Source organism: Piliocolobus tephrosceles, chromosome 4, assembly GCF_002776525.5.
Source record: "Piliocolobus tephrosceles isolate RC106 chromosome 4, ASM277652v3, whole genome shotgun sequence".
Taxonomy (NCBI): Eukaryota; Metazoa; Chordata; class Mammalia; order Primates; family Cercopithecidae; genus Piliocolobus; species Piliocolobus tephrosceles.
Genome location: NC_045437.1, coordinates 133978064 through 134005824, shown reverse-complemented (window position 1 = coordinate 134005824; position 27761 = coordinate 133978064). Strand labels below are relative to the sequence as shown.

General features: G+C 38.8%; 1 protein-coding gene across 3 annotated transcripts in view; it reads left to right on the top strand.

Annotated features, from left to right (window-relative positions):
- Positions 1 to 27761, top strand: part of SGCD (sarcoglycan delta) — a 1049480-nt gene that overhangs the window by 912222 nt on the left and 109497 nt on the right. For all 3 annotated transcript variants that reach the window (XM_023218788.1, XM_023218786.2, XM_023218787.1), the window contains one exon: positions 24412 to 24484. In XM_023218788.1, the coding sequence (XP_023074556.1) occupies positions 24412 to 24484 (73 nt within the window). The remainder of the gene's footprint in view (positions 1 to 24411; positions 24485 to 27761) is intronic.

The window sequence follows — 27761 nt, the reverse complement described above, 5'->3', positions numbered from 1 at the left end:
TGAATTAATCAGTCCAAGGGTTGGAAGCTCTAAATGTGGAGTAGCTATTTCGAGCATATACAAAGTCCTGTTGAAGCATGAGGAAAAAGTTTTCAAATTCAACACAGAGAGTAGAGACGGAGCAGAATGTCCAGATATAAAAGGGGAGAGGTCATCATTATTATAGTTGACATTTCTTAAATGCTTAATCCATAGCAGGTCATGTTCTTATCTCTTTGCGTGTCTTGATTCTCAGGACAGACCTCTAAGAAATGTTTCATTCTTATTTTCACTTTATATATGAGAAAACTGACAAATAGGAAAGTTTCCCAACGTTTTACTGCAAGTTAAAGGATGGAAGTAAGCTCTAAACCCAGGTAATCAGACTCTGAAACCCATATTTTGTTTTTCTTTAAATAACAATTTTATTGAGATATAATTTACATATGCAGTTTACCCATTTAGAGTGTACAAGTGCATTTTTTGTATAAAGTGTGTATACTTTTCACATAAATCATGTAGGAGGGCTGGCCGTGGTGGCTCATGCCTGTAATCCCAGCACTTTGAGAGGCCAAGGCGGGTGGATCACTTGAGGTCAGGATTTTGAGACCAGCCTGACCAACATGGTGAAACTTTGTCTCTACTAAAAATACAAAAATTAGCCTGGCATGGTGGTGGGCACCTGTAATCTCGGCTACTTGAGAACCTGAGGCAGGAGAATCGCTTGAACCCAGAAGGCAGAGGTTGCAGTGAGCCGAGATGGCACCACTGTACTCCAGTCTGGGTGACAGGGCAAGACTCCGTCTAAAAACAAAAAAGAAAAAAATCGTTTAGGAGAGGAAAAGTCATATCTTTTCTTCACCCCTTGCAAGTCTCCATAACAAAAACAGATTTAAAAAAAGAAAAAGAAAAGCATAGCAAATTTGATAAAAATTGTCTATGACATGGGAGCCTTCATAAATGAACACCCAAAGAAACAGGGAAAACCATATGTTTTTGTGTGTAGGTTTGATGAAGAGTAGACAATCATGTAGAAGATTGCACAAAGGCGGGTATGAGCTAATGGTAACGAACTGGGAGAAACTTAGAAGGACCTCTTTTTCCGATTCTTCTTGGCATCTCTTTGACTTCATTCCTTTCCTCTGAGTATAGAGTAGGACAAAACCTGTTACATGAGTATCTCTCAGGAAAGAAGGGTGGGAGAAGATCAGAGTGTGACTTTTCTAGGTTTTATAATCAGCTTCAGGGAAGAATGGTGGAAGCAAGTCAGAGTCCTTGCTTCTGCTGTTTTCTCAAATGCTAAGAAGCCATATTTTGGGGTAGTATGTCCTGAACCCCGACAGTCATATTTACATAGCTACAAATATACATATATATGTTTGCATTGTATGTTTTATATGTATCTAGTATACATATATTTGTTGTATTATATGGTATATATGTATACATGTGTATACACATATATACTAGATAAATATATACACATACATGAATCATTATATGTGCGTGTGTGTACGTAACTCTCTTTTAGAAAACCACAATATTGCAGTGGGCACTGTGTGTCATGTTAAGGTGTTCAGACCTTTATTTTAAGGCAATGAGGATACATTGAAGGGCTTCTAATTGGGGACCAGCAAGATCTAATTTGTGTCTTACAGGATACTGTGATGAGGATCAGCCAGGGATGGGCTGGACAGATCCAGAATCATGAGCCCAAATACATCCTTGACATCTATGTTCAGTGTTTTAATTAAAAACGAGATTTTTAACAAAAGAGTCGTTCAGCCTGCTCTACAAAACTGTAGCACTCACAAACAACTCAGATTGTTCTTTTTGGCTCAGCCCAAAGAAAAGAAGCTGAGCATATGAAGAAGGGCAGGACTCTCCCAGTTGGAAAGAGCACAAGCATATACGATGAGTGCTGAACACAGTGCATTGTTCTTCCCACTCAGTTGCTTGATGTGAGCTGATCAGAGGTCAAAGCACATTTAAAGTACTTGTATTGTATCATGGGCTTGTGGAAAAGATTGCATTGAACTAAACAAAGGAAAGAGCCAATATGAAATCAATATGCAGGGTGCCTATGAGCTATGAAGGAAGGTAATGTGCTTTTCTTCTTTGGCTGTTAAATGCATCTCAGCTGCCAAGGAAAATGACTTTCTCTCTTGACTTCCTATCTGTCTACCTGACTGCTTATTGGAGAGTTTTCAGGCCCTAGTGGTTCAACTGTATGTTTAATGAGGGTGTCCCAGCACAAGAGCCTAAGTGAGGTCCTCTGGCCTAATTCTTCCTCTGAGGACTCTGAAGATATATCTCTCCTTAGCAAATTGTGATCAAAGATTGCTGGTGGAGCAGAGAAAAGAGCCAGGGCCTTGGACTTATACAGTGCAATCTCTACCTGTTATTGGGAACTTATGCTGCAATATGATGTCTGAAAAATGTACTAGAGAGACTCACGTGCAAATAGCCCCGAGAATTAATTGGAGACACAGGAATTTCAAGGAGAGGCCTTCATTGAGAAGTGGAAATTTGAGTTAGCTCTTGAAGGATTTCAGTGGGTGAAGTTGGGGAAGAAGCTGTTCCCACTGGAAGGAAATAACATCAAAAAACACTCTTAGGCCTGGTGCAGTGGCTCACGCCTGTAATCCCAGCACTTTGGGAGGCTGAGGCAGGTGGATCACAAGGTCAGGAGATCGAGACCATCCTGGCTAACACAGTGAAACCCCATCTCTATTAAAAATACAAAAAATTAGCCGGGCGTGGTGGCGGGCGCCTGTAGTCCCAGCTACTCAGGAGGCTGAGGCAGGAGAATGGTGTGAAGCCAGGCGGCAGAGTTTGCAGTGAGCCGAGATTGCGCCTCTGCACTCCAGCCTGGGTGACAGAGCAAGACTCCATCTCAAAAAACAAAACAAAACAGAAAAAAACCGCTTTTACTCTTGTGGTACAGCCTTGTAACAATTGAAGTTTACAAATTTAGTCCTGTCTTCTGAATGAGGGATAAAAAATGAATTCTGGAGTATGAGGTGAATTCACTTTTTTTTTTTTTTTTAAAAAAAAGATCACTTTCCTTATTCTCTCCTCATCCTTTTTCTACCCTCTTTTCATCTGTGATTCCTAGACAGAAAAATGATACAAGCAAGAAAAGCCAAGTCTGAGTCAAGTCTGCTACCACAGATTGCAAATAGGCTGATAAAGCATAAGAGGTGACAAATCCTAGAGAACTGAACATGTGATCATATCTGCATGATAGCATTAGTTACAACCGGATACCTGCACATTTGCCTCTGTCATTTGATTTGATTCCCAAAACCATCCTTAAAGGTGCTCAGGATATGGGGTGGAGGAAGATAAATGAAAAAACAATCAATCACCTTCTTAGAGATTAAGAGGATAACAGGCTAGGGATGGCACCTATGCCTCTCAATAATAGCAGTTAGGCCCCTACTAGGAACAAGCCCCCTCCCCAGCACCATAGGAATGATGCACGAAGTTCTTAGAGACTGGCTATGATTTTAGGACTTTGGCAGTGTTTCTTCACTTTTTTCTTGTCATGGGTGCCTTTGTCAAGCTGTTGAAGACTACAAATCCCTTCTCAAAATTATATTTTTAACTGCATTAAACAAAATGTCCAGGATTGCCAAAGAAAGCTAATTAGATACAATTGCCAACACATAAAAATCAATGTTGTGATAAAATAATACATGTTTATCTTTGATAACTACCATCATTTCAAAGGAGCAGAAAGCATAAACAAGATTTAGAGATGTATGCAACAACTTGACTAGGATCCCAGAGTGATGATTATTATAGATTATTTTCTATATTCTCATCAGAGGAAATGCTAGATTCCAGTTAGAGGCTAACGAAAAGAATGATGTAAAATCTGCTCCTTCAATGATCACAAACCCACTGAATTCTATCTGTAAATCTCTGGGGTCCATTGTCCCAGGTGAGGCTCCCTGTCCTAATGTAAGTGCTTACTTAGTGAACACCTATTACATGCAATTACTATGATAAGCTGGGGATTCAGCTAGAGTATAACAAGAATAGGACATGATTGTAAACCCTGATATGTGTCTATATTATTTCATGCTTAATATCATGGACCAGATGAAAGGAACTCCTGTATCATGTGGAGCCTATCATTAAATTCTGAGGATGGGGTTAGTCTGGAGTTGGAAGGTGGGGTATGTTACAACACACTGGGACCAAACAGTGATACTCAACAGGGGTGTGTTGATGGGAGTGGGTGGAGATTTTGACCCTGAGAGCAATACTTGGCAATGTCGAGAGACATCTTTGGCACAATTTGGTGGGGATGAAGGTGGGGGGTTGCTACTGACATCTAATGGATAGAAGACAGGGATGCTATCCAGCATTCTACAGTGCACAGGACAGCCCCCTACAACTAAGAATGATCTGGCCCTAAATGTCAGTAGGGTTGAGGTTGAGAAGCTGTGGGCTACAGGAAAAGTATACAGAGCACTGACTGCAGTGCCACTGTAAATAACCTGTGTGTCCCTGTTTCAGTGCCCTGCATGCCCTTGGAAATTTGTGTGTCCTCCTTTCTCATTCTTTGAGGTTGCAGATTACATTATTTCCTCGTCTGTAGGGCCCGGTGTCAGGCCATGCACACAACAAGTGAGCAATTAATGTTAACCATGGGTAAGTATGGCTCGGCTATCTCTCTAGCCTGAGCCTTGGTCACAAAGTATTGACAGAAGCAAAAAATTCGAGATGAGAGCTCTCCAGCAGAAAGCTGTTTGGAGTGGGGAAGACAGAAGTGATGTGCATAGAGGTTTGAATCTCTGCCTCCTGTTCAGAGCGGTGTGAGCACAATGACCTATTTTTGTCTGTGCAGCAAGAAATGTAGAAGCCTTGGTAAGACAAGTCCACTTCTACTTGGTACAGCATAACTTTTGCCTTTCATATAGGATGGTTATTCAGTTTCCTTATTTATATAATCTTATAGTTGAAGTAGACCTCAAAATGGATTTATGACAATGCTGAAATTTGTAAAGCAACCAATATGTAGGTAGATTTGTTTTATACTCTTTACACTCACCCATGACTTCGGGCTTACTTTTAATAATCCACTCCCCGCTCCCTTCTTTTCTATTGAGAACCAGAGTTATTTCTTCAGCTAAAAGAGCAGCTCTTCTTGGGGCAAAGGATAAGATGGGCCTATCATCCCAGGCACGTAAAATAGCAAATGCTAAGCCATGTGTTAAGTTTGAGAAGCACACCTTGTAGACCACTACAGTAACAGAGGTGTGATCTCATAGTTCGACCTATTTCTTTAAAATTCTCAATTGTGCAGAAGTTAGCGACATTTCCTTCTCTTCCTTTAAGGCTGCTTTGGACCAATCCTGAAATGATTTTTCAAGTTATGATCAATTGCCCTGTGGGAGCATGATTTCAGTGGGGTCCCTGGATCTCTAAAAGTTCTTTGCTCTAATGAATTAGGAGGAATGTCAGCTTCATCCATTTAGTGCGCTTCTCTGTGAGCTGTTTCCATTTGTCATGAAAATGTGGAAGGGTTTTTGCATTGCCTGAGTTAGAAGGTTCAGAAAAATGAGCCTGTACTTATTGATTTGTTAGTGTCCAGTGTCCCTAAAATTGGGCCTTGAGGTAGGGTTTTTTGACAACTATAAAAACATACAGAGCACTTAACAGACCTAGATAGACATCTTATCTTTAATCTCAAATTAATCATACTTACTAACTTACTCTTCTCATTTTAACGGAATTTTCTTATAAAATGGGCAGTTTCTAAAGATTGAGAAGGAGTCTCTATATGGTCCAGAGAGGATTTCCTGTGTGGTGCCATTTATCACTAACATTTGTATTTTGCTGTACAGGTTGACAAGCTCACTCACCTCTCATTTAGTCTTCATGATAAACCTGAGCCTTAGGTTGGTGGTGGATGATGCCCACTTTATAGGTACAGGAACTATTCTGAGAGCAGTTAAAAGGCTCTACATTCATACAGTAAGTTTGGTGGGAAATCCTAGACGAGAGCCTGGATATTAGAACATATAATATTAACAACTATGCTATGATGTGTAATTAAAAGAAAAAACTAAACAATTAGTTTGGAGACCCAGATTCTGATGTTAATACTACTATAAATTAAAACTATATCACTGCTTGGTAAGGTTTAGAATCAAAATTTGTGATATGGAAAGACTATCCCATCACCTGCAAAGATGAAGTGTGTGTTAGGCCGTTCTTGAATTACTATAAAGAAATACCTGAGACTGTGTAATTTATAAAGGAAAAAGGTTTAATTGGCTCACAGTTCTGTAGGATGTACAAGAAGCATGATGCTAGCATCTGCTCAGCTTTGGGGAAACCTCAGGAAACTTACAGTCATGGTGGAAGGCAAATGGGGAGCAAGCACATCCCATGGCAAAAGCAGGAGCAAGAAGAGACTGGGGAGGTGCCACATACTTTTAAATGACCAGATCTCACAGGACCTCACTGTCACGAAGACAGTACGGCGGACGGGGGGAATACTAAAACATTTATGAGAAATTCAACCCCATGATCCAGGCACCTTTCACCAGACCCCACCTCCAACATTGAGTATTGCTATTCAACATGAGATGTAGGTGAGGACACGGATCCAAACCGTAGCAAACTGGCAAGAGCCAACTTGGTTCGTTTATCAAAATATACAGTCTGAAATACCTTGAGAATTTAAGATGTAAAGGAAATGCCTTTGTTCAAATTCAGTAGCCCATTGATAACTTCTCATTTAGAGAATGTTTCTTAATGTACAGGAGTCCAAATATTTATCTTCCATTACCAATCATACTTAGTTTACAATGAGAACATGGGCGGGGATTTGTTTTCAAAGTAAGACATAGTAAAGAAGTCACTGGGATCTGCCACCTTGACATCTTTGACAGCTAAAATTGATTTACATTTCAGCAGAAAGCATCATCGTGCCAGTTTTTGTTTTCTACTTCTACCATTCTAATCACCACACCTCAGAAAAGAAATAACTAAAATATTTTACAGTTGTCTACTCAATAAAGGGGCTGCATGCAGGCACTATATTTGATTTAGTAGGGAGGAAGTGGGAGGGGATGGGTGTCTGTGTGACTGAACCACAGGATACCTTCCTGACCTCAACCAGATTTTAATATCAGGTCATAGTGCTTCCACTTAACTAGAGTTGGGATCATAGCAAGTCAGTAACCTCACTGCACCTTATAAGTACAATGAAGATATCAACACTGGCATTCCTAGATAGTCACTGTGGAAATTAAATAAGACAACCCATGTAAAGTTTATATTCAGATATATTAAGTTCTCAATAAGTGTAACTGTGTTTATCATTTAAAAAAATTAACTCTCAAAACTTCAGTTTCCTCATCTGCAAAAGGAAATGATGAGAGTATCTAAATGTTACATTGTTATAATGATTAAATAAAATAGTATAGGTGAAGTGATTGGCACTGGAGTAAATCATTGTTCTTGTTAGAATCTTGAATGTTACCATTCAAGGCAACACTTAAATGTATACTTAAAACACTCATGCAAAAACAATGTTAAAAAATTTCTTACTGCCCAATGACATGTCAACATGCACAGACTTGAGCAATAAAAGCCCAAGTAATACTGGTCAAAAAGAATTCTAACAGAGAAACCCAGGAATGGTGCCCTCTGCCCAGTCAGTCACATAATGGTAAAAAATGGGCCAAGCATGATATCATAGGGGAGCCAAGGGTTGCTGATAGTACTGGGGGCATAATAAGGAGATAATAAATGGGAAGAAAGCAGTAGGACCACAGAATAATGAGTTCACGCTTTGGAAGAATATTTTTACAAGGTGATTTTGCCTCCTGTAGAGGGCAATGGAAAAAAATCCCCCCAGGAAAATCAGTAATGTCAAAATCATGAAGTACTTCTCTGCAATTAGGACATGTCATCAGATGTAAACAAGTTGATTGGCCCATGCAGGCAAGCCATCACCTTTTTATTTGTTTTCAATTCCAAGGGATGATAAGGTAAAACAGCTAAGAGGATACAAAGATGCAATAATCCAGGCCACAGATCTTTTACACAAAGGGCCAGATAGTAGATATTTTAGGTTTATGGACCACAGGGTCTCTGTTGCAGCTACTCAACTTTTCCATTGCAGTGGGAAAGCAGCCATAAACAATATGTAATCAAATGAATATGGCTGTGTTCTAATAAAACTTTACTTTACTTACAAAAATAGGTAGTGAGAAAAATTTGGCCCATGGGTTCCAGTTTACCAATCCCTGGTCTAGGCTCTGGTTTTCAGACCTTTACTTTTTTTTTTTTTTGTAAAAAAAAAACAAAAAAAGTCTGTTGCCCAGGCTGCAGTGCAATGGCACGATCTTGGGTCACTGCAACTTCTGCCTCCCTGGTTCAAGTGATTCCCTTGCCTAAGCCTCCTGAGTAGCTGGGATTATAGGCACGTGTTACCATGCCCGGCTAATTTTCTGTATTTTTAGTGGAGACGGAGTTTCACCATGTTGGCCACGCTGGTCTTGAACTCCTAACCTCAGGTGATCTACCCGCCTCGGCCTCCCAGAGTGCTGGGATTACAGGTCTGAGACACCACGCCTGGCCCTAAGACCTTTTCATCGTTTAGTCTGTGAAGTCTGATACCAAATACAGGTGCCAAAGACTGGAAATCTAAACTGTGAGAGGTGTAAAAGCATGGGCTTATTCAACATTAAATCTTCAGCATCTCTTGTAGTACCTGACACACAACAGGTACTCAATACAACTTTGGATGGATGGATGAATGGATGGACAGATGGACAAGTGGATAGATGGACAGACAGGCAAACTGGCACTAGCTTATGATTCCCTGTTTCTAAACAAGAACATCATCACAGTCAACAATAAATTAGCATTTATGGCATTCTTACTGTGTGCCATGCACTATTCCAAGTGCTTTGCCTGTAATATCTCATTGATGTTTTACAATAACCTATGAGGGAGATACTATCATAGACCATAGGGTTTTAGTAGTAACAACTTGTTGTCCTCAAGTTGTTAGTTGCTTAATCTTAAATGAGTTATTAAAGCTCATCTTCCCTGGTTCCTTCATATATTAATAGATATTTATGAGAATTTAAAGTACATATGAAAATCCCTATAAACTCTAAAGTGACATTCAAAGATTACATAATTGTTGTTTCAGCCCTGCTCTGGTTGAGCGTGGACCTGTGAGACAGTGCTGGATAGTAAGATTTTACATTAGGTGTTTATAGGCCCAGTTGGCTTTGGACAAATTGGGAAACCTTAGGGCAAATTATGGGACCTAAATATTACTACTATCGTTCACCATTATATCCTTAGAACCTAGGTGAGTGACTAACTCACAGCAGGAATTAAATATATATTTCTTTATGGATAAACAAAAGGAGGGCTAAATAACAAACAGAGAAACAAATAAATGAGAAAATGTACCTGCTCCAGCCAAGGAAGGGCAATATGATTCTAGATATTCTGAGTCTTAATAGGTCCTCCCAGAAACTGAGGTATAGATCATTATATAAACTAATGGAACATGTCTAATCTACTTACTGCTGCCTCGAAAGCTGAGTCATTTTCATAATGGGTCAGAAAGACATTTTTCAGGACAACTTGGTAATTCATCTTTATTTCCTTGTATACACAGTACGTTCCATTTAAAAAGAGATGCTAATGCATTTACGTTAAAGCATATAGATTTACAGCCTGAGATGAAATATATTCATAGATAGTATACCTTAATCCTGTTCAGGGAAAGTGAAGAATCCACTGGCATCAGATTAGTATTGATTAACTGTCACTCAGATTGACAAAGCAGCACAAGATACACTTCGCAAATACCCAAATCAAGCTAAAAAGCTCTGCAGATACAGGTTTTGACCCTTGGTTTTTTTTCTTTTTTCTTTTTTTTTTTTTTAGATAATCGGTTCAACATCTAAGAACATACACTTTGGCACTGACTACTTCAGTCTTCATAGACACTGTTTTTATTTATGTGATGTTTGTAGGGATAGAGGAACAAACTGTTAAAGACTCACAAAACGTGCTTGCCCTGGATTGGTAAGCAAAGAGAGGGAGATACTAGATGCCCTCAAAGGTGTCTTATACCAATTCAGACTGGAAGAACACCTTTTAGCATACCTGTTTTTACAACACTTGTCTGGTAGTGAAAATTGACTAGCTTCTGCTATCCTGTGGATTTCCATTTCCTATTAAGCAGGCATTTAAAATTGAGTCATACAGGAGTGATGGTCACTCTTCAAACTGGACTTCTTTGTGAGCTCTAAGGAACAGTTCTTCCTGCTTTAGTGATGTAAACTGTTAGGGACAGACAGTCAAGACATAGAAGCCTCTACCCTGTGAGAAAAATAATGAATTATTTAGGAGATGTCTAATTGCAAGTGACACAAAGCAAAATTCTAGTTTTTAAAAAATGTCTTTAAAAATGGGAATTTGCAGACTTATCAATCACTGAGAAGTCTAGATATAACCGTCCCTGGTGCTTTTAACATCTTTCTCTCTTTTACAGGTTTTCTTTAGCCAGTTCTTCAGCAGAAACTATCTCAGAAGGAGAGACAGAAACACCTTCATTCAGGCAGCCATAGCAATCTTTGAAAGTAACTGATTAGCCCTGCTTGGGTCACATGGCTCTAGACCAAACACTCTTTCCAAGGAATCGGATATTCTGATTGGGAAGCCTGGATCGCATTCCCTTCTGTATCCTGGGGGCTGGGGAGGGCCAAGTGAGCACCAGCCCCAGTAGATTTCTGCAAAGCAAATAAATGTTCTAGTATCCAAAGAAAAGCTAAAGGATGTTGGATAGGCAAAGACATTGTAACTATCCCACCTTCCTCCTTTGTCTCAGATAGGACACCTTATTTTGAAGACCTTTCTTTGGACTTTGTTTCTTGCTAAGTCTGGAAGGCTTGCATTGGTCAGTGAGATGGTTAAATGAAGCTTCATTTTTTATTACCCTGTCTTTTCTTCATAGCTATATTTTCTAACCCTGGTTATAAGCTAGAGTTTGATGCCTCTTATGAAGCATTGGAGGGAAAGGGAAATGGGAACTCAAGAATATTACACTTGCCATGGTTTGGGTTTATGTAACAAAGCAAGTGACCTGGAAAGTCTCTACCAGGTTTCAGAGGCCTTCATTCACTGAAGAACTGCCTTCTGAGTGGCATTTTCCCTTCAAAGAGGCCAAGCTCAGTTAATGCTACTATGGCACGTGTACCTTTAGACCCCATGGAGCATCAAACATGGGTTTGCATAAAATACGATCATGGAGACGTGCAAAATGTTCATTTCTACAAGAAACAGAATCCACCCCAGCTAGGTCATGGGAAAAGTGAGAGTATTCATTGCAAGGTTGTGAGAAGACAGTGCAGGAGCAATTTACATACGTTCAGTTAAGCATTATGAGATCTTCAGCTTCTAGAATCAAGGTGTTCCCTCTGCCTCTCAGGGGCCACGTGACTTCCTTTTTCTCTGCTTTGCTTTCTCACATTTTCTTATGGAGATTGCACCTCTTGCACATCTTTCCACATGGCTGCCATGCTACAGAGAGGGCCTGGAAATCTTTGCTGAGGTGTGGGCCAAGGGCACTACCTTCTAGGGGCATGACACAGCCATCCTCTCTGAGAGATGGTCACCTCCCTAGTGATGACTCTGGTCTTCCAAGGAGCCCAGATCTCTAAATTTTTCTAAGTGTTTTAATTCATCTAAATCTGCCTTCTCTTGAGCTTCCTTCTAAGTCACTCCTCTCTCCCCTCTTGCCCATAGGACAACCGGCCTACTCTCCTCTAAGGTTAGGTGTTTACAGATGGCAGGAATAGCTGCTGCTTTAAGGCAGTTTCTACTTTTGACCCAATGAATACCTTTTGTTGTAAAATTCAAATGCATCACTGGGGTCTGTTGGGGTGAGGTGGGAGGGAGAGCACCAGAAAGAATAGCTAATGGATGCTGAGCTTAATTCTTGGGTGATGAGTTGATCTGTGCAGCAAACCACCATGGCATGTGTTTGCCCATGTAACAAACCTGCACATCCTTGCACATCCTGCACATGTATCCTAGAATTTAAAATAAAAGTTGAAGAAAAAACAAAGGAAAACAACAACAACAAAAATCTCAGATGCATTTTGCTGAGTCAGAGAAGCCAGACCCAAAACTCTTATCTACTGAATGATTCTATTTATATGATATGGTAGAAAAGACAAAACCATAGGAGAATGGTGGAAGCCAGGATTTGGGGCTCAGGGGATGGATGGAATACAAAAGGGGTAGCACGAGGCAATTTTTGGAGTGATAAAATTGGGCTGTATTTGCTTATTGTGGTAGATACATGACTCATTTCCTTTATGGAAACAACAAACATCAAGGATATGCAAAGGGCCTTCCTACGTGCTTGAAATGGAGAGGAGAGGAAAATACAGAAACATAAATTGATGTTTTAAAAAATTATTAAGCTGCAGACAAAGCTAAAGAGATGGGTTATGTCTGATTGTCATGTTAAATAGTAGGACTTCCTGGCTGGGTGCAGTGACTCATGTTTGTTATCCCAGTGCTTTGAGCGGCTGAGGTGGGAGGATTGCTTGAGCCCAGAAGTTCAAGACCAGCCTGGGCAACATAGTGAAACCCTCTGGCCACAAAAAAAATATTTTTTAATTAACCAGGAATTATGACATGTCCCTGTAGTCAAGCTACTCAAGAGGCTGAGGTGGGACAATTTCTTGAGTTTAGGAATTTGTGGCTGCAGTCAGCTGTGATCACACCACTGCACTCAGCCTGGATGACAGACCAAGACTTTGGCTCTAATTTTTTTTTTTTTTTAAATGCAGCTTTCTGTTGCAGGACACAGGGACTCATCAGGTTGTAACCCAGCCAAAGACCTGTCACAGTGGGCTTTGGGCACTAAACTGAGTGATTACAGGAGAAAATAAAGAAGCTGGTAGAATGCTATTTCACTGAGACCATTTAACTATAGGCTTAATTGTTTACTTACTTACTGGAAAAGAAGTTATCCAGTATTGCAGTGGTATAGCTGATACTGACAGCTCATACCTCTCCCCTACAGAAGCTTCTTTTTCATTCTTCAGTTTTTCTGGCTTAAGTAAAATAGAATTCAAAATATCTAAGCTCCTGCTGCTTGTCTAGAAAAGTACAAAGACTCCCATAACAGGGTCCTTGACTTTAAGTAGCTTATTTTGTGGAGAAGGCAAGACGTAGTCAATGAAGACAATAAAATAAATGCTCATCCAAACTTAAGTATTATGGAAGCACAACAGAGGGTACAATTGGTGATAACTGAGGGGAGACTAGGGAAGGCTTCATGATGGAAGTGGCATTTGACCTGGGCCTTATAGGATTTGATGCACTGTGGGGAACAAAAGGAAAGGAGAAGTACCTTCTGGCTGAGAACACTGTAAGCAAAAGCAAGGACATGGGAAAACCCAGCCCCACTCAGCAGTCAGGAAAGGATGCCTCAGTACATGAGAGCAAAGTGTCCAGCAAAATAATCACTAAAAAGTGATTGTCAACTTTTGGTCATCTGGCTTACTACCGCTGAAAAGCTTCAAGTGAAGAACATGGCCGTATGGAAATGTCAGTTAACTTCTCTTTCCTTCGTCATGGATAGAATGGTATTAAACCTTAGGCAGGTTGAGCAACAAAATTCTCTTAAGGTGTCTCAAACAAATAATAAATACGGACTTATTTTTCTGCCATACAAGTAAGGTGATATGGTTTGGCTGTGTCCCCAGCCAAATCTCATCTTGAATTGTAGTTCCCATAATCACCACATGTTGTGGGAGGGACCCAGTGGGAGGTCATTGAATCATGAGGGCATTTAACTCCTTGCTATTCTCGTGATAGTGGGTTCTCATGACATCTGATGGTTTTTTAAGGGGCTTTTCCCCATTTTGCTCAAGACTTCTCTCTCCTGCCACCATGTGAAGAAGGACGTATTTGCTAACCCCTGCACCATGATTGTAAGTTTCCTGAGGCCTCCCCCCAGCCATGCTGAACCATGAGTCAATTAAACCTCTTTCCTTTAGAAATTACCCAATCTTCGGTATGTCTTTATTAGCAGCATGAGAACAGACTAATACGTAAGGCAAGTGGTAGACAGTTGCTGGCAGCTTAGTTGTATCTGGGTGAACATTTCTGAAGTCCTCTTGGTCTTTTTCTCATGGTCAGAAGATAAGATGGCTCATGCAGCTCCAGATATCATGCTGATATTCAGGTAAAAACAGTGAAACTAGCCACATCTATACCCTCCTGTGGAAAGTAAAACTTTCTCAGTGCTCCTCCCCAGTAGAGAGCTACCTACATCTCTTTGAACAAAGTTGTATCATATGTCCACCCCTAGCTTCATGGGAATCTGGGAATGTAATTATTTAGCTGGGCATTTTGCTGCCGTGAATAATACTGGGATTTTCTTGGCCAGGGGAAAGGGGGAAATGGTTGGTGACAAGCAAATGACATGCTGGCCACACTGGGGATGAAGTCAGTGGACAAGGTAAAAAATTACATAATCAAAATTATCTATAAATCACATATAAAGCATGCCCATTTTAAAGCTTTCATAACAGGATTGTATTCAGAAATTAAATTATTTAAGTGTTTTAATGCTTTGAAACCTTCAATACTTTATTAAGATTTCAACTTGCTGGTTCTTACTTTTCAGGTCATCATCATCTTCATCTCTCATAAATGATTTTGTAAGTTTCTCCAATTATTTTTTAGACAATGTTTCTCTGTGGTCCTCAATTACTGTTTCAATTTCCTTCTCCATAGGAAGGCATCACCACCCACTTGCTTGGCCACAGGAACAGTGTGTTCTACTTTTTCAAAGACCAGGAAATTCTTAAAATCATACACATGTGTGTGTGCATTATTTTTTTAGGTCTCACTGGCATCCATTGACCATGTGAGTCTTGATTGCTCTCACACTGTGAGAGACACTTGAGAACTGAAATCTCCACTGAGGACACAGCGTATCATGGCTCCCATCTCACCCTCACTCCCAGGTGGAAGGGCAGGCAGAATCAATGTTCTTTTTAACGTGATCACATTGTTCATATTTATTCTCTCCCTCTCCCTCTACACTGTTGGCCTGATTCTGGCCACCTGTCCCACTGAGGTCTGGAGGGTAGATATGGATGGAGAGCAACATTTACCTCATTCTTAAGACATACAGTGCATCATCTTTGAGAACCAAGGGGTCTCCCTTGAGCACAGCTCTCTGATGGTGATGTCAAGCAGCCTTCTCAGCTTGTCGCTGATGCTTTGTTTGCCTATACTATCCTTACCTAGAGGTTGCCTTGTTCCAGAATGTTCCATCAGTGTTAAACACAACCAATGAGTTGAAATTGTTTGTTATACTGTGCAGTTTTATTTACTATCAAAAATGATGTACTCATAAGAAACTGAAATGAAATTGCTTGCTGCTTGGATGGTTCCTTTTATTTTTTTCAAGTTTTGGCTTAATGATACACTGAATATGAGTTCTGGTCTATTGATTTCCAGAGTAGAGTTTGCTTAATTAAAGTACTTGTCTCTTCATATCTTGCCAGGATGTTTTTATACATGAATCTTAAATTGCCCTGCAGTTTCACATCCTACACAATGTTTAAAATGTGTACTTTGATGGTATGGCTAGTTCAGTTAAATTGTTAGAGTATTCAAAAGTGAACATCTTATTTTATCCTTCTCCATTGTTAATAAATTATTGAATGATACTCTTTTATCTTTCTGGCTTTACTGTCTATTCTTGTCTTCATCACTATCTTTTATCATAATAAAATATACCTACCATATACCTTGATATGCCAGACATATATAGCATTTTATGATGTATTGCACTTTAATATATATGTAATATATCTCATATATACATGTGTGTGTATATACACACATATATAGTCGCTAATCCTCACAATAGCTTTATGAGAGAAGTACTACTCTTGCATTTCACAAAGGAGGAAACTGAAGCTAGAAGAAGCAAATTAACTTGCCTAGTATCATATTCCTTTTCACAGTTTTCATGGAGAACCCTGAACTTTCACACTCTGTTTTCAGCATTCCCATGTGTAAAAATTCCCAACCTAAATGCATCCAAACATTCACATTATGCATGCCTATGTTCAGGCAACTGAACACATGCACCTCTATCCAGCCTGTGCCACACAGCAGGCTGGTGCCTATATAAAAATGTGGTTACTAACCCCCGCTAGGTCTTCAGTATCTGGCAGCCAATATCCAGTACCTAGCTACCTCATGGTACTTCTCTTGTCAAAAAGTTGTAACTCTTGCTGTATTCATTTCTTCATCTTTCGCCTCTTATTGTGCCCACAACAGTCTGCCTTCAGCTTTTGATAGAATGTCTCTTGAGATGTAAGTGTCTTCTATGTTGCCAAATCCGATGGACTTTTCTATTCTTTTCCTTAATTTCCAGCACTGTTTAACACAGATAAACTGTTCCCTGCTTCTTGAAATACATACTTCTTTCTCTTGGCTTCTGTGTTATCCCATTCCTGGTCTTCTTTCTACTTCCCTAGCCTTTTTTTTTTTTTTTTTTTTTCCATTTTCCTTTGATGGTTCATCCTTCCATACCCAAAATTAAAATGTTGGAGTCCCTTAAAATTCTGACATTGGCTCTCCTTTTACATTACTCTAACCATTCCTTGGATCGTAACACCCTTCCCTTGGTGTCCACACTCATCTACATGCCAGTGACTCTCAATAATAGCACTTCCCCAGCAAAACCTTCCCAGGTCCTCTGCTGCTAGGCTAAGCCCCCTGTTCAGTGTTCCATCAGCTTCTTGTCCTACTTCATAGCATTTGCAACAGTTTCTCAGTTCTTTTTCCAATAGTACTCTTCTGAGGAATTTTTTTTCAGACTTTTTTCTTTTTTTTAATCACACCCCTCCCATGAAATCTTACTATCACAGATATACTAGATATCCATTTATGTACTATGTAAAGTTTGTATTTATATAGATGTTTTAACTATATATTGCTATATATCTCTAGATATAGATGTACATCTGTATTTTATACATAAATACAGTAAGATTTCTTTTGCTCCCCAAGAACCAATTTTTTGTCCCCTTGAGGATAACATCACCCCCATTGAAAATGTGTGATTTACAATATTCGTTATTTTTAAAAATAGATTTAAATATTTTTCTAATATCCACCTGGATTGCTACAATAAAACTTATTAAGAGCAAAGATTGTCTTCTTACTGAACATTGCCTCAGCACTGTGCCATTCACATAATAGGTGCTTGTTAACTATTTATAGACAACAAATATTACAACACTCAGAATGGCTGTAGATTTTATGTGCATTTTAAAATTTTTTTTCTTAATTTGCAATTCCTAAATAAGAAAGCCCGAGCCTCCTTTCCCCCACAAAATCATGTCTGACGTAGGCTCTACATAAATATTTGTTGAATGAATTAATTTTATCTGTACTTTTTGGATAAGAAGAATCTGTCCTGATTCCTAAAAAGAAAATATTTGGTATGTATCCTAGAAACTATTTGTAATGACTGCAGATGTTTTGCATTAGAAGTTTATTAAATGCCACCAGCAGCCTGGGGAGACACAATGGGATTCAATTACCTCAAGTGACTATTTCTACTGAAAGTTACTTTCTAGCATCTGTGTATCATTCATGACTGGGAAGCTTTTCAGAAGCTGACAGCCACCTACCATGTGCTTAATCTCGACACTTGTGGAAAATCTGCATCCTTGTTGATCACTCAGTTCATTTTAAATCTTTGGTTAAACATAGCCAAACTCATTTCCTTAAAAAGAATTTTTCACTTTTAGGAAGGCCAAAAATTCATGTTAGGAATTAAGTACAAAAACCTCTGTTTCTAAGGCATTTCCTATGGTTAGTTATCCCATAACTCACTCTTCTACAACTAACATATGTGCTGTAGAGAAGACTGGTTTGTAGGAAAATGGGTCTCAGATATTAAAGAGTATTTAAATATCAGATTGCAACCATGTTTACTAGCCTGGACTTATAGAGACAAAAACTATATCTCACATATGTTGGAAATCTTTAAACAATGGGAGCTACATGAAGATACCTTTAGCTAAAACTTTGGAGTAACCAGAAAATTATCTTGCACAGAAGACAGTGTTCATTACTCAAGAATTATTAGTTTATTCATAATTTTTCAAAAATATTCCTGGTAAATATCATGGGAGATTAATTTTTCTTTGTCATGGTTCTTGCTCCTTCATAAGAAAAATATAGTTGGATTCAGAGCAGCTTCCTTTATTAAATAAAGGCAATTTCTATTGTGACTTAAATATCAAATACCAAGATAGCTGAATATTATTTGTGGAGTGTAAAGTTTCAATGGGCATGGCTGGCTTTGAGCATTAATTACTTGGCTTTGACTGTCTGTTTCATCTCCTCCTATAGACCCTGTGTTCATCCTTCAGTTTGCTTCTTGTCCAGCTCATCACCAGATCCCATTGGTTTTCCTCTTAAATATTTCCTCAGCCATCCACTCTTCTCTGTCCTCACTACCAATCATATGATCCCATCTACCACCATCTCTTCCCTGGCTTCTCCTTATTACCCTTGCCTTCCTTAAGTGTCTTTTCCATGACATAATGTCTCAGTCAGTCTGGGCTGCTATAACAGATACTATAGACTGGATGTCCTAAAAAACCAGAAATTTATTTTTTACAGTTCTGAAGTCTGAGATCAGGGTGCCAGCATTGTCAGGTTTGGTGGGGTCCTTCATGTTGGCTTGCGCACATCCATCATCTTACTGTATCCTCACGTGCCAGAGAAAGAGCACTTGTCTTTTTTTCTTCTGAGGACACTAATCCCATCATGGGCACTCTACCCTGATGACCTCATCTAAACCTAATTATTTCCCAAAGGCCCCACCTTCTAATACCATCACATTGAAGGCTAGGGTTTCAACATCTGAATTTTGGGGGGACACAACAAGTAATTCATAACATGCAGCCACAGTGATCTTTGAAAAATGCCAGGTGGATCAAGTCAGATCCCCTGCTTAAAACCTTCACTGTAAGCCTGGCACGGTGGCTCAAGCCTGTAATCCCAGTACTTTGGGAGGCCGAGACGGGCGGATCACAAGGTCAGGAGATCGAGACCATCCTGGCTAACACGGTGAAACCCCGTCTCTACTAAAAATACAAAAAACTAGCCGGGCGAGGTGGCGGGCGTCTGTAGTCCCAGCTACTTGGGAGGCTGAGGCAGGAGAATGGGGTAAACCCGGGAGGCGGAGCTTGCAGTGAGCTGAGATCCAGCCACTGCACTCCAGCCCGGGGAAACAGAGCGAGACTCCGTCTCAAAAAAAAAAAAAAAAAAAAAAAACCTTCACTGTGATCTCTGAGGCTCTGCACTCCCTGGGCCAATCTTTCTCTCTAGTCTCACCACATAATGTTCATGTCTTGCTAAGAATGGCCTAGCAACACCAGTCTTTTTCTTTTTTTTTTTTTTTTCCCAGACGGAGTCTTGTTATTTCAGCTCACTGCAACCTCCAACTCCCAGGTTCAAGCAGTTCTCCTGCCTTAGCCTCCTAAGTAGTTGAGATTACAGGCTAATGCCACCACACCTGGCTAATTTTTGTATTTTTAGTAGCGACAAGGTTTCACCATGTTGGCCAGGGTGGTCTCAAACCCCTGACCTCATGATCCGCCTGCCTCAGTCTCCCAAAGTAATGCGATTACAAGCATGAGCCACTTCGCCTGGCCCAGTCTTCTTTATTAGTAGGAATTTCCCAACTGTGAAGCCTTTCCATAGTCTTTTCTACTGCTACATTCAGCTCTTAACTAGTTCAGTTCTAATTATTTTTAAAATATCAGCAAAACTTCACTCTTTTAGGAAACTTATCTGCCAAACCAGGTTGTGACTTCAAGTTTTATACTTTCAAAGACACATTTCTTTTCTTTATCACTACTATATATTTTCATTTCTGAGATTAATTACTAGGTTTTTTGGCATTTTTTGTTTTGTTTTCTGTTTGTTTTTTTTTGAAACGGAGTTTCGCCCTTGTTGCCCAGGCTGGAGTGCAAAGGCACGATCTTGGCTCACTGCAACCTCCTGAGTTCAAGCAATTCTCCTGCCTCAGCCTCCCGAGTAGCTGGGATTACAGGCATGCACCACCACGCCCGGCTAATTTTGTATTTTTGGTAGAGACAGGATTTCTCCATGTTGCTCAGGCTGGTTTTGAACTCCTGACCTCAGGTGACCCGCCCACCTCGGCCTTCCAAAATGCTGGGATTACAGGCATGAGCTACCCCACCCAGCCAATTACTAGTTATTTAAACCAATTAGTGTACACTAGTGAAGGACACCATATTATACTGTGAGCTTCTTACCTCTTTGCTTCTCCACTAGAGCCTCCTGCTTGATATAGATTTAAGTTAATTGAACTTTGAGTTCACCAACATACTGTGCTCCTCTCCTGGTGCATAGAGTTTATCCAATCAGTTGTATCTGGAAAATAATAAAATAACAGGGGTGGAAGGAACCTTAAAGATTATGTAATCCACCCAAATGGAGAAATAATGCTAAAGGGAAAATTGCCAAAGGCCATGCAATGAATATGCAAAATTAGAACCGAAATTCAGGTTTTTGGTTTCTCAGTATTTGGGTATTTCAAGAAACAAAATTATTTTTCTTCCATTTTCTTATCACCATTCTCTAGATTGACTTCCTTTCTCCATTTTATAATCTAATATGGGTATAAAACTATATCCTTATCTTGTCAAGTAAAATGTCGTCGTTATTAAAGTTACCATTCAGGTTGTATATACCCAAGCAATGTGAAGTAGAAAACTGACGTTTTTACCTCAAACCTTATTCATCAGACATTTTAACTCTGCCTTTTGAACCTGTTGAACATTTTGGCACCAAGGTTTAAACCCAAAGATGATTTTTAGCTCATATTCATTAATACCAAAGCACTAATCATAATTATACCAGTATTAATCATATTCATCAGGAAAAAATTTATCAAAGCAAACTCTGTTAAGCTAGTTTAAATTCTTAATCAATTTTATAAACAGTATACTTAAATAATTTCTGATTTTTAAAAGAACATTTCTTGAAATTCTTACTTTTGAGATCAGTTCTTCATGTACAAGAAGTGATTCATCATAAATTTTCTATATCAAATTTCAGTGATGGTATTTGCTGTCCTGGTAATTTTTCTGTCCAGTGTTTCTCCCAAATCCAATTTTCCTGTGTGACATTTTGCAGATATAAATTTTTCTTTCAGTATTTAGTCCACAGCAAATTTTTACATGTATATAGTTTTAGATAATTTGTCATTTTTCATCAAATTTAATTTTCTCAGGTCAATCTTTGGAGTTTTAAAGAATTACAGCATTTTTAAGGTTTTGATGTTTTAGTTAAGTTTCATTTTTGCTGTCTGCCATTTTATCTATTATGAGGTTTATTTTCTGGTGATTATTTCTACCTATTAAATGCAGTCTAAATCGGATAAAAGTCTCTTACTTTTTTTTTTTTCCTGAAATGCTGAGAAAATGTTTTGCAATTTCCTTTGATACTACAGTATTATTTTTTCTTCTCATTAGAAAAAAGAGGTTGCTAAAGGCAATTATCTGCTTAGATAAGATTGTAAATCTCATAAAATTTTAGATTTGGGGGTTAACAGTTTAACTCTGATGCTTATCCCTCATTTAAGAATTGGGGAAATCCAAAACCAGAGATTTTTATCTGACTTGCCTAAGATCATAGAGATAGGACTAGATTTCAGTTCTCTTGACATCCAGGACACTGTGCGGGAAAAGTATGACAAAACTGAGATCTGTACTTGAGTATCCTTTCTGGAGAGGAGAAGCTGGCTTTTTGTTACTATGGCAGTGGAGTGCATTTGAGATTTTTTTTTACTTTATTTTTTTACAAGTTTACCCCCTACTTGTGCTAGCAGGGAAAAGAGCCATTGAGCTGATCTTTATGGTGATTCAGAGCACTTTAGATAGATCCTGTCACATGCTTTATAAGTTCCTGATTGATTGTATGGAATTAAGTTATTGGGCAGAGAACCAGCTAATGGAAACACATTGATGAAATCATTTTTGAGAGACATTAAATGGAACTTAAAATAAAGCTGAAATGACTTTATGGATTTTTCACTCAAACTGTTTATGAACATTTATTGCCAGCAAATTATATTGTGTCAAAAGAGGGAATCAGTAGGTATGGTTTTAATAGAAACCTTTTTGAAATAATAAAATTGAGAATAATTCATTATCTGAGAAAATGGAGAGAGGATGGGATGGGGAAATTCATCCTGAAGGATGGTTGTCTACTCTGGAGCTTCTGTGAAAGTGAAAAACGGTGTGAAAATCAGAAACCTGATAGCACTTGGAAAGAAATGGTCTTTTTGAAGAGTATTAATATCTCATCTCATTATAGATGTGAATTGTTTTGAGAAGAAAGGTGATTGAGGATTTAGCAAGCATTGCTTGATGGTATAAACATTGATATTTGCTCATATCTCATAAAAAGATGAGGATGTAAAGGAGTGACAATCTGCTGAGGGGGACAGTCTAGAGGAGTGATCAAAGGCATCAGTTTTAGAACTGAAAGATTAGAGTTCAAATCCTACTCCTCACTCAATCACCCCTCCCACTTCCACTTAGTTGTGTGACCATAGGAATTTCCTGACTTCCCTGAACCTCAAAGATACTAACAGTCTCCACTTCATAGGGTTATTCTGGTGATCATATGAGAAAGTAGAATATCCAGTAAAGTTTCTAGTTCATAGTAAATGCTTTAAAAATGTTATTTTGGAAAGAGTCATAGAAGATCTGGATAAGAAGAAGGACGAATAAGAATCATAAACATTATATAATATTACTGCTGATTGCTTTGTGACAGAGATCTCATTCAGCCTTCCAAGATTCCCAGGAGATAAAGGTACTATCAACACACTTTCTTTTGAGAGAGGGAAACTGAATATCACAGAGGTTGAACTTCATGCCCAAGGTCACTCCACTAATGAGTGGCTTTGAAATCTTCCCCTAAGAAGTCTTATCAATGAGTCTGTCCTCTAGTATGTGGAACATATGGACCCCCATTGGCCAAAATCCAGCAAGAACACAATCAGAGTATTTGGTTGGACCATGGGAGCTGAGGGAACATGAGCGTCTTGTTCTTCACTTCCTTTCTACATCCAAAGCCTGTCAATCACTTGCCACCTCTACCTGTCAGAGCCTATCCCTCTAGATTTTGCTGGCTTGCCATTCAGTGGGCACCAGCTTACCCTGGCACTGAGAAAGCAATAATTTAATACTCCCATAGAAGCATCAGTACCATTTGGAAATGAGTCCAGTAGAAGCCTTCAGAACCTAAAATCAACCTGGTTATATCCCATATATGACCTTGTCTCTGCCCACACAGAGCTTAAGATCTAGTTGACAGAACACCACACCATTCAAAAGCATGTTCTTTGTTGAATGTAATGGAGCATTTCTAAACATGAAAGCAGTGTAAGAGGATTATAAAAATTCACACATGGAAGCAAGATATTCTCCCCTCCTTACAGCATCAAAGTACACCGAATGTATAAAAAAGAAACACTTTTACTTCAAAGTACAGGATACTGCCTCAGCTAAGTTTAATTGAAAAACTAATATCTAGTGCAATTGTCTGTGATAAACTGAGGTTTAAATGATTTGAAAACACTTTGGGAGCAGACAAATCAGATAATCGCTATCTTTATGGCTGCAAAGGTTCGAATGGTGTTGACAAGTTGTAAAGATAAAAGCTTATAGCACAGTCAAGAGCTAAATGTCCAGATTGGGTTTGGGATCAATGTTAATACTCAAAGTGTAAAAGCTCTGAACTTCAAATGATCTCTCATAGTGTTCTGTTTTGCTTAACTTTTTAAGATGATAATGTAGAACTTTATTTACTGAAAAACTTTTGCTAGTCATTAGGCAAATACTAACCCACTGCATAGATGTCATATGTGTTATGTGATTTGTGCCATGCATTGCAATAACAGAGCTTTGGTTGCTGTTTTTCAAAACATTTCCAGTTGGGTGGCTATTAATAGTTTCTGAGAGACAAGAGTCAGACCTTACCATTTCTAGGCATCTTTTCCTTTCTGAAGCCCGAGATGGAATTTGCCTCATGGCTTCACTCTGATCTCAGCAAGAATGTTTTCAAAAGAAGTTCCTTGTGTTTTCAAGGGCTGTTTGCATGCATGGTTCAATGCTTTCCTATCACGGAGCTCTAAAGCCGCTGGAAAAATATGTGGGAATTGGGCTGTATAATGGATTCGCTGCATTTCGCTCCAATCAGTGTGCTGATTGTGCCTCCAGGTGACTCCAGTATCTCCAATCTCTGTTTGCTTTTCTCTTTTGTTTACAGGAGCGGAGGGCACAGTGTTCCCTAAATCTATAGAAACACCTAATGTCAGGGCAGAGCCCTTCAAGGAACTAAGGTAAACTTCTGACTTTGGTTTGCATTGATTAATGGCTATTGCCTTGCTCTGCGCAACTGGCCAATGATTCATTCTGAATAAATAGTAAGTGTCACAACGTGAATACATAAATTGAAAGAGGTTGGAGAGAACCAGAAGGTAAGCTACAACCAAAAGAAAATTTTCTCTGAGAACTTAATATTGAGGATCTGGGTGGGGTAAAAGATTGCCCACTTTGTGAAAGTTAGATTCATTCATTTGGAATGTTTGTTATCTGCTGTATTTTGTGGTACCCAAAACCTATCCAGTTAGAGAACTAGTTGGTAATTGGTTCTGATCATCCCAAAGAAAAATGATATCTAAAAGAAGCTGAAGTCTAAATATAATACAGATGTCTTACTGTGTAACAAACTCCCCACTACTTGGGGTGGTATGGTACTAGAAAGAACCCCCTTCTGCAGATGTTCCAGGTGCTGATGTTAATCTTCTAATATTTATAAGTGTGCTGCCTTAGCAGAGAATGACTCTGAGATGCTGTGTACTCAGCACCAGCAACTAAGGAAAACACAAAAGAACAGATAGATGGATAATCAGACAGACAGACAGACAGAGAGAGGGCCTGAAAACCATTCCAGCCACCAAACAACCATCCGATTGTCCCTCCCCACAAAAGGTATTTAAAACGGTATGTTGAAACAAATAGAACTATTCTTTCTATTGCTTCAGTTATTCATCATAATTGTGATGAATTCAGTGAATACTGGCTTTTTTTTTTTTTTCATTTCTGGTAGTTCTTTTACCTAAAAGCAATCATAAATCACCAAATGACCATATATGGCACTGAATAACTATTTCATAATAGACATCAACCATAGGCACATGTACTTGCATTGCACAAATCATATCTGCTCTTTCATGATGCAGTCTGAAGATCTAGGCTTTGCTAAAAAAGCAAGAGCCATGTTCGAGCTTGTGTTTCTCTTAACAGAAGCACATGCTCAGTAAGTGGAAAATGTATCACCTCATTATAAAACCCATGACATTTTTTGCAAAGTCTATAAGTCTGGATGGCTGTAAGGAATAAATTGGGCCAAAGGAAGAGGATAGTTGGTGGAGAATGAGTATCTTTTCATAACAAAATCTCACATAGAGTGGGCTGTATTTTTAAGATTATGCATCACACCACAAGGTTCTACTTTTTACTAGCATAACTATCTTCAGCAGAGCTTCCACATGCCTGAACTTACCTGATTCTCTGTCAGCTAGTTCCTATGTTTCATATAAGGTACTGAAGCTAGAATCTTTTAAGCAAATGCATCTGAGAAAACTTGCATTTTAGGACTCTATGAGAAAGAGTTATTGCCTGAGAATGCAATGAACCCTCGTGTCTGTGATGGAAGAGGTCTTTCGAGACCAGCTAATGAGTGGCCTGGTTCCCTTTCTTTACACAGTCTTCTGTAGAAGCAGGTTTCTTATAGAACTAGTCAGTAATTAGTGATGATTAGCCCCAAGAAAAAGTGCTGTCTAAAAGAAGCAGGACTGTAAATACAATACAGATATATTTTCTATGGAACAAAGCTTTTCATTATCTAGAAGATTTGGGAAATATAAGAGGAAAGGAGTTAGGCTGTCTTGTCTTTAAGCAGTAAAGTAAATCTTCTGTAGTTAAAAACAAACCCAACCCAAACCAGTGAAACAAAAAGACAACTCTCCAAACATTAGCCCACTCTAGAGATGCATAGCCTAAAGAACACGGAGCAGAGTATTTGCACATGTTATGCTGGAGACATAATTGTAATGTTTGTTACACAACTTATAAACAACCTTGAAACTTGCCTTTAAAAAGTTAAACCTCCACAATTTACAAGTAAATCTCCTAAGTCCAGTGCAACAAAATAAAGATTTCGTGTAGTTGGTTTATTTTCCGTGCTTCTTCTAAAGTTATAGGTATGTCCCACAGAGGCTAGAAAGCATGAAATTTTTTAAAATAATTTCAATTTTCATTTTAGATTCCAGGATACACGTGTAGGTTTGTTATATGAGTATACTGCATGATGCTGAAGTTTGGAGTACAAATGATCCGTCACCCAGGTAGTAAGAGTAATACCCAATAGGTAGTTTTTCAGCCTTTTGCCTTTTCTCTCTCCTCATCTAGTAGTCCCTCAGTGTCTTTTGTTCCCATCTTCATATTCATATGTATCCAGTGCTTAGCTCCCACTTATTAGTGAGAATGTGCAGTATTTGGTTTTCTGTTCCTGTGTTAATTTGTTTAAGAAAATGGCCTTCAGCTATATTCATGTTGCTGCAGAGGACATGATTTTGTTATTTTTTTTATGGCTTTGTAGTGTTCTATGGTATATACGTACCACATTTTCTTTGTCCAGTCCATCACTGACAGACACCTAGGTTGATTTTTGTGTCTTTACTATTGTATATTGCAATGAATATGCAAGTGCCTATGTCATTTTGATAGAACAATTTATTTCCCTTTGGGTATATATCCAGTAATGGGATTGCTGGGTCAATTGGTAATTGTGTTGTCAGTTCTTTGAGAAATCTCCAAATAATGGCTGAAGTAATTTACATTCCCAGAGCAGTGTATAAGCGTTCCTTTACTCCACAGTCTCACCAGCATCTGTTGTTTTTTGACTTTTTAATGATAGTCATTCTGACTGATGTGAGATAGTATCTCATTGTGGTTTTGATTTGTGGTGTGCAGCATTTTTCATGTTTTTTGGCCATGAGTATGCCTTCTTTAGAGAGGTGTCCTTTTATTTCTTTTGCTAACTTTTTAATGGGATTGTTTTTTGCTTGTTGAATGAAGTTCTTTATAGATATTATGTCTTTGTCAGATATTAGACCTTTGTTGGGTGCATAGTTTGATATTTTCTTTCATTTTGTAGACTCGCTGTTTATCCTGTTGATAATTTCTTTTCCTGTGCAGAACCTCTTTAGTTTAATGAGGCCCCACTTGTCAATTTTTGGTTTTGATGCAATTGCTTTTGAGGACTTAGTCATAAACTCTTTCCCAAGGCCTATGTCCAGAATAGTATTTCTGAGATTTTCATATAGAATTCTTATAGTTTGAGGTCTTCTATTTAAATATTTAATCCATCTTTAGTTAATTCTTAAATATGAGGAAAGGTAGGAGTCCAGCTTTCTTCTTCTGCATGTGATTAGCCAGCTGTCCCAGCACCATTTATTGAATAGGGAATCCTTTCCACATGCTTATTTTTGTTGACTTTGTCAAAGATTAAATAGCTATAGGTATGAGACTATTTCTGGTTTCTCTATTCTG